Consider the following 18,765-nt stretch of genomic DNA (forward strand, 5'->3'; position numbering starts at 1 on the left):
GATCAGTTGGGAAATTGACTTGCCTTGGCCAATGGTATTATAACGCATCTTCTGAAAAGAGCATGTGAGGAAACCAAAGAGAAAAACATCTTTTGGCAAGGTTTCCAGAATTGGCCAAGGCCCAGCACACTGCTGGCCGAGCCTGAGATTGGGTAGCACCAATCGGACTCTATTGGATCTGTGGGAACCAAGCCTATGTCTGCCTCCCCAGAAATTGAAAAGGGAGCTGTACAACTGGGATGATAAAACCTTCCTTCTTCCTCCTGCTTTTTAGGATAGGAGAGTTTCTTGGCTACCTGGCCCCTCAGCCCTTGTATCAAGCAAAAAGAGAACTCCAGATAGGAGAATGGAAAGACAATGAGGGGCACCTAGAATAGGCAATCCAATATTATGGAGCCGCCACCTGGGCAAAAGATGGATCTTGGGGTTACTGAGCCCCCATTTACACGCTAAATAGGATTATCCTATTACAGGCAGCCTTGGAAGTTATTACCAATGAAGCAGGGAGGGCCCTGACTCTCCTTGTGTGCCAACAAACCCAAATGCAAAATGCCATCTACCAAAAGAGTTGGCATTAGACTATGCACAAAGTTTAATCTTACAAATTGTTGCCTACAAATATATAACCAGGGCCAGGTAGTTGAGGATCTCGTAGAAAAGATGACAAAATTAGCACACGTGCCAGTGCAAGAATGGCATGGATGGAACCCCGGCAGCCTTTTTGGGGGATGATTCTCATCTTTAGGGGTTTCAAAACCCTGGAGTAGTCTTGCTACTCCTAGGGATTTGCTTAATAGGCCCGTGTTTGTTGCAGCTATTAGTAAGCAGCCTAAAGGGCATGAAAGAAACCACAGTACAACAACGAGCTGCGGCACACATATGTTTTGCCCGCCACTACCAAGCTCTCCCTCAGAGTCCGGACGAAGAAAGTGTGACTCCACTATGAAAGAGACTTCTGGAGTCTCAAAGGAGGGAATGAGGGAGGAAGGGCTCGAAGGGCTAAGTCAGTTTAAAAAGTAACCACCCACAGCCATGCAGTTTCTTTATCAGCTCCCTGAAATAACTTGCAACACAAGAACACAAGCAAGGAAAACAGGATATGTGAGTAGTCAAGGACAAATGGTCCAAACCTCCTTTCACATCCCCTTCCCTCCCAGAGACACAAAAGTCATGTAGGTCTGCAGACAATGAAGTCAAAGAAATCAGGAGCCTTTTCACGTGAAAGCTGAAGCTGTAAAGTATATAAGATTCAGGAATGCCAACTTCGGAAAGCTCGTGTCTTGGTGCTTATTAGGCCACAGTGCGCTGCTGGCTAATCAGTCCTCTTCCTCTAGCATGTTTTCTGAGTGTCTTTGTCCTCAGGGAGTCACTTCCTCTGTTCCTGCAACAATATCACTGGCTGAAAAGCTGGTGACTTATTTGGCGGTGACAAAGTATTTGGTCAAATTGTCACTGCTGTCCTTTGGAAAGCAGACCAAATGCTGTTTGAGGATGTAGCATTAGGGGAAGTATTAGAACTCAAAATGTTGGTGTAAGGTGACTTTTTTTGCTGTGTTCAGCAAAGTCCTAGAAGATAGAAATGTACTTTTTCTTCTATTGAAGAAGCTAGTAGCCTGCAGAGATGGAGGAACATATCTTGCTAAAGCAAAGCAGTTTCTGCCATTATTTTATTTTTACTTTTTATTGTGATATAAGCCACATATGAACAAAAATGTATAAAATATATTTGTACAGCTAAAAGAATATTTTTAAAGTGAACATCCAGGCAATCACCACCCCAGATAACATTGCCAGCATCCCAGAAGCTCTATGTGCCACTCCCAGATGACATTCCCAATATTCCTTCTGGAGAAATCATTATTTGAACTATTGGGACAATAACACACTTGCTTTTCTTTATAATTTGATTTCATAGAAATACATTTTTAAAACAATATAGTCTAGCTTTAACTGTTTAGAACTTTATATAAATGGAATCATGCCAATGGCATCTTTCTGTGATTTTCTTCTTTTGATCCACATTATCTTTGTGATAGTCACCCACATTCTGATTAGCAGTAACCTTCAGTTTCATCACTGTGTAGAACTCTATACTGTACTTCCTCATGTATAAGATGCACTCTTTTTAAAAAAATATGGGGTCTAAAAACTGGGTGCATCTTATACAATGGTTGTGGCATTTCAAATGCCTTAGATGGAACTGAGGATGAGTTCATATATGAAGACAGTGATTTGTCATCAGACACAGATGAGGACAAGCTAATGGATGGGAGTTTTGACAGTGATGAGGAGTTGTATGAATTTTATGATGAATAAAACTTGAGTTCTACAACTTTATGTAATACATTTTTTTTTTCAAATTTTGGGTCCCCAAATTAAGGTGCATCTTATACATGGGAGCATCTTATACATGGGGAAATACAGTAGTTTGAATATACAATGATAGAATTGAACCATTCTATCATTACTGAGTATTTATTTCCAGTAGTTCTTGGCTGTTACAGTGCTGCTATGAGCATTCTTATACATGCTTCCTAGGGAACATGTTAATGGTTTTCCCAAGGCAATGTATTAGTTAGGGTTCTGGCAGGGAAAAAATTGTAATTTGAGATGAGTTTAAGAAAGGGACCATCTACACAGGTGCAGGCAGGATATGAGGAAACCATAAAGGATAGTGCAGCACCCCAGAGCTAATAAGAGCAAGGATCCGTTACCACTCCTAGGCTGAAGAGAAGAGAGAAGGCTTATCAGAACCTAGAGAGCAGAGAATGCAGTATGAAGATAGCCGCCTGTAAGAAGTTGTGACCTTTGGTCAAGAGACTTAACAAAAAAGGACCTGAAGGAATAAATACCCAACTTCATCTTTCTTCCCCTCTCAAATCTTCTGTAGTGGCTCCCCCATTACCCTGGTACCTTGTTGGACATAAAGTAGGGTACTGAAGGGCAAAGAGTGATCTGGAGGGCAAATAAAAAGTAACCAGCAAAGGCATTTACTCAATAGTGCAGTTGCTGGGTTGATGAGTGTGTACATCTTCAAACTCACTAAAGGAGGCAAACTGTTTGCCAAAGTGATTGTTTTCAAAGTAAAAGTTTATGTTATTCAACATCATGACCAGAACTTAATGTCAAAGGGCCTTTCTATTTTTGTGAACCTAGTAGAGATGTAATACCTTTTTGTGTTTTTACCTTTTTATCACCCTGTTACTAAAATGGCTGAGAATGTTTGCATGTTTCTTGGCCATTTAGGTTTCTTTTTATGTCAAATGCCATTTAAAGTTTATTTTCCAAATCTCTATTGGCTTTTTCTTACTGATTCATTGCAGTCATTTATATATTCTGGATAATATACTCTACACACTAGCTTTTTCCCAGTTATTGTGTTACATATCTGTTCTTCCAGGTGCTTCTTTATATTCTGACTTTGTAAGTAGGTGAGAATATATGTGCTTTTTTTTAAAAAAAACATTTTAAAATTGAATTTTAGAGAAAAAAAAAGAGAAACATTAATTTGTTGTTCCATTTATGCATTATTGGTTGATTCCTATATGTGCCCTGACTGGGGATACAACCCTCAACCTTGGCATATCAGGACAATGCTCTAACAAACTAAGCTACCAGGCCAGGACCTAACCTATAGATGCTTATTCTTTGTACCTTTGCTGTTTTCTAAAAATGCCCCAAAGGAAAATTAAAATAGAAAGAAAATAAAAGGAGCTGGATGTATTAGATATAACAGATAGGAAAGGATCTGAAAAAATTTTTGGGCAAAGAAAGTAAGAATAAAAGCACTGAGGTAGGAAAAGTGGAAAAGAAGGAAACCATTTCTATTGGCTAAAAAATCAACTAAATATTTAAATTTTTATTTTGAATGATTAAATATGACTAAATGATAATGTTCAATTAAATAAATCATCTCAATAAAATTTAGCATTTAATGTTGAAAACACAATAAAAATAAATGAGATAAGATAAAAATATGGTGCTACTTTTCAACACATTAAATCAGTGTTTCATGGATCTTAATTTTTTACAGAATTTACATAGCTAAATCACACAATCAAAAACTATACTTCAACAACTGTTTCTGTCTTAGTATATAATAATAAACAGCCTAATTTTGAGCAATCTAGTGATTTAAAGTCAAGTTACCACTTTGGCCAAAAATTATGCAAGATCCTAACTTAAGCTATTCCTAACATATTATTTCCTTGTAAATTTAAATGAGACAAAAGTAGGTATACAAATATTAAATCATTATGCTATAACCTGCAACTAATGTTGTATATCAATTTTTTTAAGAAATAGAAAAAAAAGAAAACCATATATGAGAGAACAAAAGATTTGGGTCTTTAAATCAGTCACAAAATGGCTACTATCATGTTTCAATTAAATAACTGTGTCTGATAAAAACTCTTACTGATAGCACAAAATTATCTGGAGCAACTACTTAAGCCAACTACTTATTAATAAACTTTTTCATAAATATTAATAAAAACATGATAGAAATATAACTAAGATAAATGAGCTTTTTAATATACATTAATATTTTGAATTGTACATATCTTTCCAGAATTTATATATATTCATAAAATAGTGTACAATTTATTCTTTGTAGATTTGCATAGAGTAAAAACGTAACTGCCAAGAAATTAAATACTGCCATTTAAAAGTCCTAGATAGGAAAATAATTACCTTATATCTTAGATTAAAGTATTTTTAAAGAGGACCAAGTGCTTATTTATAAAAAAATTTTAATTAAAAAATCAAATGAAAAAAAATCAAATGAATAATTATATTTAAACAAAATTCTTTTGTTTGTTTGTTTATTTTTTACAGAGAAAGAGAGTGAGTCAGAGAGAGGGATAGACAGGGACAGACAGACAGGAACAGAGAGATGAGAAGCATCAATCATTAGTTTTTCGTTGCACATTGCGACACCTTAGTTGTTTATTGATTGCTTTCTCATATGTGCCTTGACCGCGGGCCTTCAGCAGACTGAGTAACCCCTTGCTCGAGCCAGCGACCTTGGGTTCAAGCTGGTGGGCTTTTGCTCTATCCAGATGAGCCCGCGCTCAAGCTGGCGACCTCGGGGTCTTGAACCTGGGTCCTCTGCATCCCAGTCTGACTCTCTATCCACTGCACTACTGCCTGGTCAGGCTAAACAAAATTCTTTTAACACAGAAAACAATACGGTAATATTTTCCTAAAAGTAACAAAATTATTTATGCTAATTTCTGCCAAGCTAATATTCTTCATAGAATGTATGATAAATATTAGTTATGAATATTCATGAGATATCTGAAGGTACTAGGAGCTAAAATATGAATATACAAAGTTAAAGAAGATACTAAGGTCAAAGATAGCTGACCAGTATCAACAACATGGTTAAGTACTGAAAAGTTCTTATGCTAACAAAGGTTTGTGTGAACCTCTGAGAGCCCTTATAAATATATGGTTTTATATTCACTATAAAACTTAATAAAGAAACAAAATCACTTTTTGATCCCATCCCTAATTTCTCATTTTAAAAATATCTCTAACAGGGAGTGAAATTCTTATAGTATCAAAAAGGTATACAGAAGTAAATTAGTACATATTCCAAATTCATGTAAGGAAAATATCACTGGAGAGGGATTACTTCATTGGCCTTACACAAAATAAATCTGTAAACTTAAAATAGGAAAAATAGCTTCAGTGATTATAAAAAACGAGTTTCAATTAAAAATTAATGACAAATGTTCAATGTTCATTTAAAAAATGTATCAAGAGTATGTCTAGGATTGTTTGGTTTTATTTTCTTTGATGCTGAGTACTTTGTTGTCGGTGCTGACCTGGAATTAAAAAAACCAACAATTAAAAAGGAAGAGATTTTTAAAAATAACTTCGCAAGTAATTGACTTTTTAAAACTTTTCTTGATATAAAGCAAATTTTAACATCTAAAAATTCAACTTCAAAATATGAGTTTTACTCAGAAACACTGATACGTAAAGACACATGCAGCCCCATGTTTATTACAGCATTGTTCACAGTGGCCAGGACATGGAAACAACCAAAAAGCCCGTCAATAGATGACTGGATAAAGAAGATGTGGCACATATACACTATGGAATACTACTCAGCCATAAGAAATGATGACATCGGAACATTTACAGCAAAATGGTGGGATCTTGATAACATGATACGAAGCGAAATAAGTAAATCAGAAAAAACCAGGAACTGCATTATTCCATACGTAGGTGGGACATAAAAGTGAAACTAAGAGACATTGATAAGAGTGTGGTGGTTACGAGGGGGAAGGGGGGAATGGGAGAAGGAAAGGGGGAGGGGGAGGGGCACAAAGAAAACAAGATAGAAGGTGACAGAGGACAATCTGACTTTGGGTGATGGGTATGCAACATAATTGAATGACAAGATAACCTGGACTTGTTATCTTTGAATATATGTATCCTGATTTATTGATGTCACCCCATTAAAAAAATAAAATTATTAAAAAAAAAATGAGTTTTATAGCTAGCTTTATTAAAGCTCGAACCAGCCATACCTTTTTGTTTTTGTTATGGTCTTCTGTACTCTGCTTGAGGTACCTTGAGAGCGAAGAAAAATGAAAAACTTCCATAAGTAATAAGAAATAATTAAAGGGTTGTATAAAATTTAAAAAGTTAAAGCTGATATGATGATAATAAAAAGTTTCTTAGTACTAACATAGCTCATATTTGTACAAACCAGAAACAAATTTCATACTATAATTTTTTGTAATTGTTTTATTAGTATTACACATTTTATTTTTAAAATTTGGCCAGAATCAGAACTATGAAAACACGAGTTAAGCGTCTTTCTGGCTATGTAATTATTGTTAATTTACCGCTGTGCCTTGACAACTGTTCCCTGAAGAAATTCGTTTTGATTACATCACTCAGTTCCCTAAACCTTTGAGTTCATTCTGTGCTAAATCAAGCGCAAACCAACATTTTCCCAAAATTTAAAATCTAATGGCTTCCGTTAATTTAATCTATAAGTAAGGTAACTAACATTTACCTAAATGGCAGCATACACAAACAGTCCTTTTAATAGTATGTGTTTTAGATTAACAATGATCTCAATTTTCATAAAACAATCCTAGAAAATCAAGTTCTTTAAAATGACTGCAGGCTCACCAGTACTTGTGGTGCTTTCTCTGGGTTGGTTTACTGGATTAAGTTTATCCTTTTCCAGTTCCTGAATAATGCCTTTATTCAAGCAAATATCCACATGTACATTAAATAGGGTAAGGTCTGATGTCTTCTGCTCTAAATTACAAACAGGACAAATTAGAGCCGAGTCTGTTACCACTTCATATAAATAAGGCTGGAGGGGTTCTTGCCTTCTCAATGACCCAGCATCTTCATTTTCCAATGAAACAGTACAAGAAGAATTTTGATGACAGTGTTCAATATTAAACGATGAGCTTGGAAGACTAGAATATTCTTCTTTGCTGTGCTTATTACTTAATGCATCTAAACTTTCTGCTTTAGATCTATTAGCTCTAGTCTCTGCCAACTTGACACAATCTACTGAAGTGATTTCTGTATTCTTCTGATGAGTTTTGTAATGCTGTCTCTCACCGAGTGAGAAAGAATGATGTACGTTTTCTTTCTTGTTAACTTCTGTAGAGGAAGCATGTGAAGATGAGAAAATTTCACTCATCAAAGGTCCATCAAGACATGCATCTACATGTTTATTAAAGGCTTCCAGACTGACACCACCCTGCTCCTTAAAGCAAACAGGACAGGTAAATACCTGATAGCTATCTGAGTTCTCTGCTGTTTCTAAATTCTCATTCATTTTCTTCTCTAAAATTTGAAATGAATGTGATGTATGTACACTTTTATTCACAGTTTCACACTTAAATGTGTCTTGGTTATTCCATTTCCTTTCAAATTGTTTTTTATCAAAAAAACTCTTCTTATGAGACATTTCTACAGGTCTTAAAAATTGATCTTTGTCAGTTTTCTCTATACATCCAGTGGCTGACAGGGTTTGATTTCCAGCCTGTAAGAAACCAACAATACTTCTCTGTTGATGTTTCGTTTCTTCTTCATTAGGAAAACTAGATATCCGCACACCTAAATTAAATCAACCACAGTTAGTCAATTTCAAATTCAACAAAGCCAGTTCACTCATAATTCATAAAAACACTTTGCCAATACTGTTGTGACATATAAAAATAATAAGCAACACTATATAGTTTTTGAATTAAAGGATGTTTTCCCAAAATCGATTTTTTTTTTTTTTTTTGTATTTTTCTGAAGCTGGAAACAAGGAGAAACAGTCAGACAGACTCCCGCATACGCCCGACCGGGATCCACCCAGCACACCCACCAGGGGCGACGCTCTGCCCACCAGGGGGCGATGCTCTGCCCCTCCGGGGCGTCGCTCCGCAGTGACCAGAGCCACTCTAGTGCCAGGGGCAGAGGCCAAGGAGCCATCCCCAGTGCCCGGGCCATTTTTGCTCCAATGGAGCCTTGGCTGCGGGAGGGGAAGAGAGAGACAGAGAGGAAGGGGGGGGGGGGCTTGAGAAGCAAATGGGTGCTTCTCCTATGTGCCCTGGCCGGGAACCGAACCCGGGTCCCCCACACGCCAGGCCGAAGCTCTACCGCTGAGCCAACCGGCCAAGGCCCCAAAATCGATATTTTAGGTGAAATTTATTTTCCTTTTTTAAACTGGCTATCACTAATTAGTAAGTATACTGGAATTAGCATGATTATATAGGTCTTTCAATTAATGTCTTGACACATGATACCACAAATACCAAGTAACTATTGAAGTCAACTACTTAAATACTTTAGCTCCTTTTATTAAATAAGTTTTATTTTTTACAGCAATTTAAGGTTGACAGCAAAACTGAGCGATAAGTATAAGTTCCAATATATCCCCTGCCCTGACCATATATAGTCTCCTTCACTATCAACATTCCCCACAAGAGTAGTTACCTCCAATGAACCTATAGTAACACAGTATTATCACTCAAAGTCCATAGTTTATATTAGGATCCACTTTGGATATTATACATTCTGTAGGGTTTGACAAATGTATAACAACATGTATTTACCATTATATTATCATACAGAATAGTTTCACTGCCCTAAAAATCCTGTGTTCTGCCTGTCCATTCCTCCCTCCTAACTAACCCTTGATAACTACTACTATTTTTAGTGTCTCCATAATCTTTACCAGAATGTTATATGGTTAAAATAATACAGTAAGTGGCTTTTCAGATTGGCTTCTTTCAGTTAATAATATACACTTAAGGTTCTTCCTTGATAAATAGTCCCTTCCTCCCTCCCTCCCTTCCTTTTTTCCCTCCTCCCTCCCTTCTCTCTCTCTCTCTCTCTCTCTCTTTCTTTTTTTATTAAGTGAGAGGCAGGGAGGCAAAGACAGACTGCCGCATGTGCCCTGGCTGACCAGGATCCACCCAGCAAATCTTCTACCAGACAATGTTCTGTCCATCTAGGGTGCTGCTGCTCCACTGCCCAGCAACTGAGCTATTTTAGCGCCTGAGGTGAAGCTATGGAGCTGTCCTCAGTGCCAACTTTGTTCGAACTATTCAAGCCATAGCTTCAAGAGGGAAAGAGAGTAAGATGGGAGGGGATAGGTGGAGAAGCAGATGGTTGCTTCTCCTGTGTGCCCTGGCCAGGAATCAAACCTGGAACTTCCACACACTGGGCTGACACTCTCTCTGAGCTAACTAGCTAGGACCAAAAGCTCATTTCTTTATGGCTAAACATATTCTATTTTCTGGATAAACTACAGTTTCCATTGACTTACTACTGAAGGATATCTTGATTGCTTCCAAATTTTAGCAATTATGAATAAAGCTGCATTAACATCTACTATTTAGTTCTAAAGCCCTGAAAATTATAAGCAACATATAGTAATTGGTAACTGAATTGATGGGAGGCTCTAGAGTCTTTACAAATTGGTGTGAATGTTATTTTGTTTTGCTAAAGAAATATTAGTATGTTTGATCATGAAGTGATTCCTTAGATGCCAAAGGAGTATAACATAATATAATCAATTATGTTTTCTAAAATCTGAAAAGTTTAAAAATTTGAAACATACTAGCCCCAAGGATTTCAGTAAGTAATACAGAAAAGAACAATTTTAATGGATTCTTACTGGAGTTAAACTAATAGTCATAGCTTCACATGCATCAGGTTCTAAGAAATAAGAAAAATGGCAGCAGTATAAATACAACTTTCTAAACAGTTTTAAGAAATAAATAAAGGTGAAAATATTTTCAAAGTCGATTACTTGGGAAAGTATAGCATATTTAAGGAAAAGGAAGAAAAGTCATACCCATAAGTCTTAATCTCAAGGGATGTGGAAAATAAACATCAATTTCTGTTCTAAGCAATTCTTTAGCAATAGCAAATATTTCTTCTGCAGTAGACACAACAGATGAAACTGTAGATGCACGAGTTTTTACTTCAAAATTCACATTCTTCAGCTTAATGGTAACAGTTCTACCCTATATTAGACAGAATACATTACATAAGACTAATTTCTAGAAAAAAAGTTATTCTACAGGTTAGAAAACTCAAAAAGCTCTCTTGTGAATATATAATATAGAAGTATAATCAATTATTTCTAAAACATTAATAAAATTATCAGAATAACTGAAATCCAAAAGTAATAAAAAAAATCCCATTTTAACTAATAATTATTACTCCCTCCCCCAAGTGAATTTTTATAAAAGACTTTTATATAAAGGGAAAAGTTAACTATTTTCTTTTTCATGTACCTCTTCTAGAGGTCAATTCAGTTCCTACAAAGGAAGGAAAAAAGTATTTCTAAAGGAGCCTCATTGAAATAGTCTTGTGGCTAGTTCATACATATTGTGTGCCTGCCCTATGGCAGGTACTGTGCTAAACAACTAACAGGTAAGAACTCTTTTTACAGCCACTGTCTAATGGGGACAGAGTTCCAGTCTGGGATAATAAAAAAGTTCCATAGTCTATGACAGTGTTGCTGGTTACACAGTATGAATGTATTTAATGCCAATGAAATGTACACTTAAAAATGGTTAAAATAGTAATTGCTATGTTACATATATTTCACTACCTCATAGGTAGTGAGAGTAAATTAGACTTACTGATTCACTTCCAAAGAATAGAAATGGAATGGTAAAAATATTAACTTCACAATGAAGAAGTTTAAAAACACTACTTTAACCAATGATGAAGGTTAACTTCACCTGTGATAATTATGTGGCTATCATATACAGTAGTAGCTTTATCTGCAGCGATATGTTCCAACACCCCTAGCGAATGCCTGAAACTATAGGTAGTGCCAAACCCTATCTATATATACTATGTTTTCCCCTATACATTCATACTTAGGATAAAGTTTAATTTATAAATTAGGCACAATAAGAGATTAACAAGATAACTAATAATAAAACAGGACAATTTTAACAATATAATGTAATAAAAGTTATGTGAATATGGTCTCTTTCTCTCTGACAACTGATCTGATAACCACTATTGAGTGACTAATGGGCAGGTAACATACAGTGTGAAGAGCTGGACAAAGGGATGAGTCACATCCCAGGAGGGTTGGAGCAGGACAGCATGAGATTTCATTACGCTGCTAAGAATGATGTACAATTTAAAACTAATGATTTGTTTAATTTCTGAAAATTTTCATTTAATATTTTCAGACCATGGGTAACTGAAACTGTGGAAAGCAAAATCTCAGATATGGGGGACTACTATACCTCATAGGATGTGATGAGGACACTTCACCTATGTGGTATTCTTTTCTAAAATTTCTAACTGTAATCTTATCTAAAGAAAACCACCAGCCAAACACATATTGGAAGATATTCTGCAGTGTATCTGGCCAGTATTCCTCAAAACTATTAAGGTCATGAAAAACAAGGAAATACTGAGGAACTGTCAGACTAGAGGAGATTGGAAAAGACATGACAACTAAATACAATGTGGTTTCCTGGACTGAATCCTGGAACAGAAAGAGAATATTAACGGTAAAATCCAAATAAAATAACCTGGACATGTTTTCTTTGAATATATGTACCCTGATTTATTGATGTCACCCCAATAAAATTAATAAAAATTTTAAAAAATCCAAATAAAGTCTGGAGTTTAGTTAAGAGCAATGTGCTAATATCAGTTTGTTTATTTTGACAAATATACACTGGAGATATGAGATGTTAATAATGACAAAAACTGGGTATATTGGAACTCTGTATAATATGTTGGCAGTTTTTCTGTAAATCTACAAGGATTCTAAAACTAAAAGTTTATTTAAACATTAAAAAAATTCTTTTTACAATCAAGGTGGGATAGAGAAGGATTATAAGAAAACTATCCATCAATTAATTATCCCATTCTTTGTAATAATTTTTAATACTTTAAAATTTTTTATTCAATTTATTAGGGTGACATTGGTTAATAAAATTATATAGGTTTTAGGTGTAAAATTGTATCATCTGCATATTCTAGTGTGCGTTCACCACACAAGTCAATTCTGTTAGAAAAGCACTATATATGGATTGTGGTGAGTCAAGATTATGAAATACAATGTTCAAAGCTTTCCATTTTGTTCTGGATGTGTTAAGCAACCTGCATTTGAGCCTTGAAACAAAATGCTTTCTTCTAGGAAGTCACTGTCTACATGAGAAAAACATCAAATGATGCTTGGAAAGGCATTTATAATATGTAAATATAGTTCTAGAAAATTTCTTACCCCTTTGCTTTATTCTCTAATACTGATATAACTGATTTTGAACTTACTCAAATGTACTTCCGAGATAGTATAAACTCTTTTAGAGTAACAGTGGAACCACTTTACCCTGTACATTGCTTCTTCACAAAATGATCTCATCAGAGGCCTCAAGTAAGGGTCAGAATTAAATTTCTTTATTGGTGATGAGAAAATTCTTATCTGACATTTTCCACTTTGTATTCAAATGCAAAATCTAATTCTTGCACTAAAGTGCATTTTGTTATTAAAAAACTTCAAACTAAGAATCCCACATTAATATAAAGTACCTTAAGTCCTTCTTTCTGCAGATCTTGGGCAAGTTCACCACAAAGTTCCTGGCACAAGCTGTACTGCTCTTCTGCTTTACTTATCTCACTGAATGTTCTACAAAGACAAGAATGATTTCAGTGCAAAAAGTAAAATATAATTCAGGATAATTTAGGAGTGATACAGTACATTTAAATAGCTTAGCATTAAGTTATATTTCTTTACAGAATAAGGTTTTCAGATGAATTAAGATAAAATTAGGTAAAAAACATTTAAGATTTACTTAATAATTGAAGATCTTTTTAGATAGTTGATTGGAAAAGGTGTACTTTTATATTTTGGTTCTCTCTATATTTTTAAAAATATGATTAAAGCCTGACCAGGTGGTGGCACAGTGGATAAGAGTGTTGGACTGGGACATGGAGGACCCAGGTTCGAAACCCTGAGGTTGCCGGCTTGATCACGGGCTCATCTGGTTTGAGCAAGGCTCACCAGCTTGAGCGCAAGGTCGCTGACTTGAGCAAGGGGTCATTCAGTCTGCTGTAGCCCACCGGTCAAGGCACATATGAGAAAGCAATCAATGAACAGCTAAGGTGCCACAACAAACAATTGATGCTTCTCATCTCTCTCTCTTCCTGTCTGTCTCTATCTGTCCCATTCTCTGTCTCTGTCACACACACACAAAAATATTATTAAAGTCACCAGCAGATAATGATAATGCCCTCAGAAACTTGAAACACATTAACTATATATGTATATAGACTCTGCTATAGAGGATTATTTGAAGATAGTGCAGATGAGAACATCATTCCAATTATTACACACATATATTCTGAAAGAGAAATATCTTCAAGTAGACTTAAGGGGCTGTATAATGGAACCTAGGTATAGTTATTGAATAAACAACTGAAAATGAAACGTGGGTAAGATTACATGTAGAAATCTCTAGTTCAGCTGCACAAGAGTGTTAAAAGAAGTTGAAAGATTAACATAAAAGAGGATACTACAGAGAGATCCGAGTTATGAGTAATAAACGATATGCAAGTGACTATTCAGACTCCCCTTTCTAACTACCCAGCTGCCCAGTCCTCTCTCCTCATGGAGAACCAATGTTGCCAGCTTCCTTTCCTTACAAATTGCTCCAGAAATAATTTATGTACATATAAATAAACAAGCACATATTTCCCCTCATTTTTACAGAAACAGTAGAATATCAAACATATTGTTTAGCACCTTGTTTTTCTCAATTCATGGTGAGAGTTCCCTGTGGGTAAATAATTCCCTCATTTTTATATGGCAGCTTAATATTCTAATTTAAAGATGTAAGGTAATTTATCCAGTCCTCTACTAATGAATATTTACTTTCAATCTTTTGCTATAGTAAAAAATGCAATAAATAACTCTGTATACATGTGAAATGACATGCAATTACAACTATGGAATGAATTGCTAGAAAAAGAACTGGAGATCAAGTACACATGAATCTGAAATTTTGACAGATATTGTCAAATTGCTTGCTCCCTGTGGTAGGTAAAATTGTGGTCCCCAAAAATGTTCAAATCCTAATCCTCTGAACTGAGTACATCAAATCACAATTGGGGCTTTGCACCAGTGAGTAAATCAAGACAGGGAGAGTATCCTGAATTATCTAGGTGAGTCAATGTAATCCTAAACTTCCTTATAAGAAGGCAGGAGGTTCAGAGTCAGAGAAAGATAATATGCTAGGTTTAAAAATAGAGGATGAAACCATGAGCCAAAGGATGCAGACAGCCTCTAGAACAGGGGTCTTAAACTTGCGGCCCGCCGAACAATTTTGTGCGGCCCGCAGACTAATCCACGAAGTTCAAAATATTTTGGATAAAATTAAGTAAGCCTAGGGGCCTACTTGTATTTTTCATTTCTCTAGCATCCTAGCTAGATATTAGCTTAGTTATCAGCAGTTGTGATGCGAACTACAGTTTCTGGTCGTTTTGTGACACTGAGTAAACTGCATGTACGATTGTGCTTGTTGTACTGATTTTTTTTTTGTTTTCAACTGCAGTGAGAAAAGTGTTGCGTAACAGTTGCCTTTTGTAGACCTAGTGCGGCCCGCCTAACGGCTGTGATCGTGCTCTGCAGCCCACATGCTGAGTTGAGTTTGAGACCCCTGCTCTAGAAGCTTTTAATAAAGAAATGGGTTCTTCCCTGAAGCTTCTAGAAAGAATGCAGTCCTTTCAATACCTTAATATCAGGACTTCTGAACTTTAGAATTGTGAGAGAAAAATCTGTTATTTTATGCCATTAAATTTGTGAAAATTTGATATAGTACCAATAAAAAACTAACACACCCCCTCCTAGCATTTATATATAGTGTTTTATTACCATAGTGTTGCCAATAGAGTATGTTAGAATCTTTGTTAACCTGATCAGTGAAGTATACTATCTCAAGGAACCTTCAATCTGTATTTCTTAAATTATATAGGAGATTGGGAATATTTTCATGTGTTAAGAGCCATTTATATGTCCTTTTCTGTTAATTAATTAGATCTTTATTAATTTTTTTCTATTGGTTTTTTGGCCCACTCTTAAGACATAATAGTTAATATTTCTGAATACTAAACAGTGTTCTCAATAACAGACCAAATTAAAGAAAAAAATCATTAAATACAACAGTACTATCTCATTTTTAGGTGCTTTCTTCCTCCTCTTTTCCTTTGATTACTTTTATGTAAATCACAGTTTCAAAGCAAGTTAGTCATTTGAGTATGTCTCCTTATAAGTTACCTAGAAGACACCAAGATGGCAGCAGAGTAGGAAGAAGCACAGACTCCCAGCTCACACCAACAGACTGGATTACAAATTAATTTAGGAACAATCAGCGTGAAAAACCAACTCTGGACTACAAGAACAGCTCTCAAAAACCAAGGAGCACCTGACCTGCGGTGGCGCAGTGGATAAAGCGTTGACCTGGAACACTGAGGTCGCTGGTTCGAAACCCTGGGCTTGCCTGGCCAAGGCACATATGGGAGTTGATACTTCCTGCTCCTCCCCCTTCTCTCTCTTGCTCTCTATTCCTCTTTCCCTCCCTCTATCTTTCTCTCCTCTCTGAAAAATTAGTAAAGCCCTTAAAAAAAAAAAAACAAACAAAAAAAACCCAAGGAGCAAAGAAGAAGCCACACTGAGCCTGGTAGGGAGGGCTAAGGTATGGTGGGTCTCCCCTGCTTCCAGGAATGAAGGGGGGGGGTGAGGCTGAGAGCCCAGAAGGGCTCTCATTACAAGGAGAAGAGCAGAAAATATTGCCCAAAGCCACTTGCCTGGGACCTGGGAAGAAGGTGTGCTGAGAGGGCTGGCTTGTCTACCAAAAGGAAAGTGGAGAGAGAGAGACAGATGGTAACAGGGAGAAGAATGCATGGGATGACCTGAGAAGCAGATTCATCCAGTGCAGAGGTGGCCATAGCTGGAGGAGGGGTTGATCCCTCAACACAGCACAAGCCTAAAGTGGTTCCAGGTAACACATCTCCAGAAATCTCTCCAGCTCCAATCAGCGCAACAAGACACAGCTGAAAACAGGAAGTGGGGAGGAGGGGCAGTAATTCAGGTCTCCATGGAGATCTGAGATACACTTCCCCCTACTGAAGCCGAGAAAGCACTCCGCCTGGGAGAACAGCTGGCAGATCAGGCCTTCAGAGGCTCAGGTTACACCCACTGCATTCCTGGATACATTTTCAAATAAGCCCCCTGCTGAGATCAGTAAACAAGACTAACATCGAGTTCAGAAAACTGAGAAGAAAACAAACAAATAAAGACTTCAAAGAAGCTCTACTAGAAAAGTGAAATCTGACAACTGATTATAAACAACAGCTGATGCCAACCCAAGAAGACCTAGAAATAACACAACTGAAAATTGGAGGCAGACAACACAAACCCTAGACTCAACCAGCTCCACAAACAACACACCCGAAAACACAGACATAATGAGAAGACAGAGAAGTGCAATCCAAATAAATCAACAAGAGAAACCTCCAGGAAATAAACTGAGTGATATGGAAATAACCAAACTACTGGATGCAGAGTTTAAAATAAGGATTATTAGAATGCTGAAAGATCTTAGGACAACAATAGATGGACACAATGAGCACCTAAATAAAGAGATTACAAGCATCAAAAAGGACATTGAAATAATAAAGAAGAACGAGTAGGAAATGACAAATACAATATCAGAAATGAAGACTACACTAGAAGCAATTAATAGCAGGCTGGATGAAGCAGAGAATCAAATCAGCGATTTAGAAGACAAGATAAACAAAAACACAGAAGTGGAGCAGCAAAAAGAAAAGAGGCTGAAAAAATCTGAGGAATCTCTAAGAGAGCTCTGTGATAACCTAAAGAGAAACAACATCCGCATCATAGGAGTTCCTGAAGAAGAAGAGAAAGAACAAGGGATAGAGACCTTGTTCAAAGAAATCAGCTGAAAACTTCCCTAAAATGATACAGGAAAAAGTCACACAAGTTCAAGAAGCACAGAAAACTCCATTAAAGAGAAACCCAAAGAAATCTAAACCAAGACACATCATAATTAAAATACCAAAGCTAAGAAATAAAGAGAAAATATTAAAAGCTTCCAGAAAAAAAAGGTTATCACCTACAAAGGAGCCCACATAGGGATGACATCTGACTTCTCGACAGAAACACTTGAGGCCAGAAAAGAATGGCAAGAAATATTCAAAGTAATGTAGGACAAGAGCCTACTGACAAAACTTTATCCAGCAATGGTATCATTTAAAATTAAAGGAGAAATAAAAAGCTTCCCAGACAAAAAGAACTCAAGGAATTCATCACAATGCTGCAAGAAATGTTAAAGGGCCTGTTGTAAACAGAATAAAAAGGGAAAAAAATATAGTAAAAGAGGAATAAAGCTTTAAAGAATAAAATGGCAATAAACAACTACATATCAATAATAACCTTAAATGTAAATGGATTAAATGATCCAATCAAAAACATAGGGTACCTGCATGGATAAGAAAACGGGACCCATAAATATGATCTCTAGCCTGAACTGTGGTGGCGCAGTGGATAAAGCGTCGACCTGGAATGCTGAGGTCGCCGGTTTGAAACCCTGGGCTTGTCTGGTCAAGGCACATATGGGAGTTGATGCTTCCTGCTTCTCCCCCCTTCTCCCTCTCTGTCTCTCTCTCCCTCTCTCTCTCCTCTCTAAAAATGAATAAAAAAATTTTAAAAAAATGCTCTCTACAAGAGACACACCACAAAACAAAAGATACACATAGATTGAAGGTAAAAGGATGGAAAAAATATTTCATGCAAATGGAAATGAAAAAAAAAGCTGGGATAGCAATACTTATATCAGACAAAATGGACTTTAAAACAAAGGCTATAGTATGAGACAAAGAAAGCCACTACATAATGATAAAGGAAGCAATCCAACAAGAAGATATAATCATTATAAATATCTATGCACTTAATATAGGAGCACCTAAATATATAAAGCAGACTTTGATGGATATAAAGGGCAAGATCAATAGCAATACTATAATAGTAGGGGATTTCAATATCCCACTAACATCACTAGATAGATCCTCAAAAAAGAAAATTAACAAAGAAACAGCAGACTTAAAGGACACACTAGATCAACTCGATTTAATAGATATCTTCAGAACCATTCAGCCTAAAGTAGCAGAATATACATTCTTTTCAAGTGCTCATGGTATATTCTCTAGGATAGACCACATGTTAGG

General features: G+C 36.2%; 1 protein-coding gene across 8 annotated transcripts in view; it reads right to left on the reverse strand.

Annotated features, from left to right (window-relative positions):
* Window positions 1-1,259: 1,259 nt before the first annotated feature.
* The window catches only part of POLK (DNA polymerase kappa), a 140,980-nt gene continuing 123,474 nt past the window's right edge, over window positions 1,260-18,765 (reverse strand). For 6 of the 8 annotated variants that reach the window (XM_066234916.1, XM_066234921.1, XM_066234919.1 and 3 more), the window contains 5 exons: window positions 13,054-13,150; window positions 10,337-10,508; window positions 7,156-8,103; window positions 6,543-6,585; window positions 1,261-5,831 (listed from right to left, as the gene is read on the reverse strand). In XM_066234916.1, the coding sequence (XP_066091013.1) occupies window positions 5,747-5,831; window positions 6,543-6,585; window positions 7,156-8,103; window positions 10,337-10,508; window positions 13,054-13,150 (1,345 nt within the window). In that variant the 3' untranslated portion in view covers window positions 1,261-5,746. Of the gene's footprint in view, window positions 5,832-6,542; window positions 6,586-7,155; window positions 8,104-10,336; window positions 10,509-13,053; window positions 13,151-18,765 lie in introns of all 8 variants that reach the window. The other 2 variants (XM_066234920.1, XM_066234923.1) reach the window with 1 other exon arrangement.

The sequence above is a fragment of the Saccopteryx bilineata genome, chromosome 6 (assembly GCF_036850765.1).
Source record: "Saccopteryx bilineata isolate mSacBil1 chromosome 6, mSacBil1_pri_phased_curated, whole genome shotgun sequence".
NCBI lineage: Eukaryota > Metazoa > Chordata > Mammalia > Chiroptera > Emballonuridae > Saccopteryx > Saccopteryx bilineata.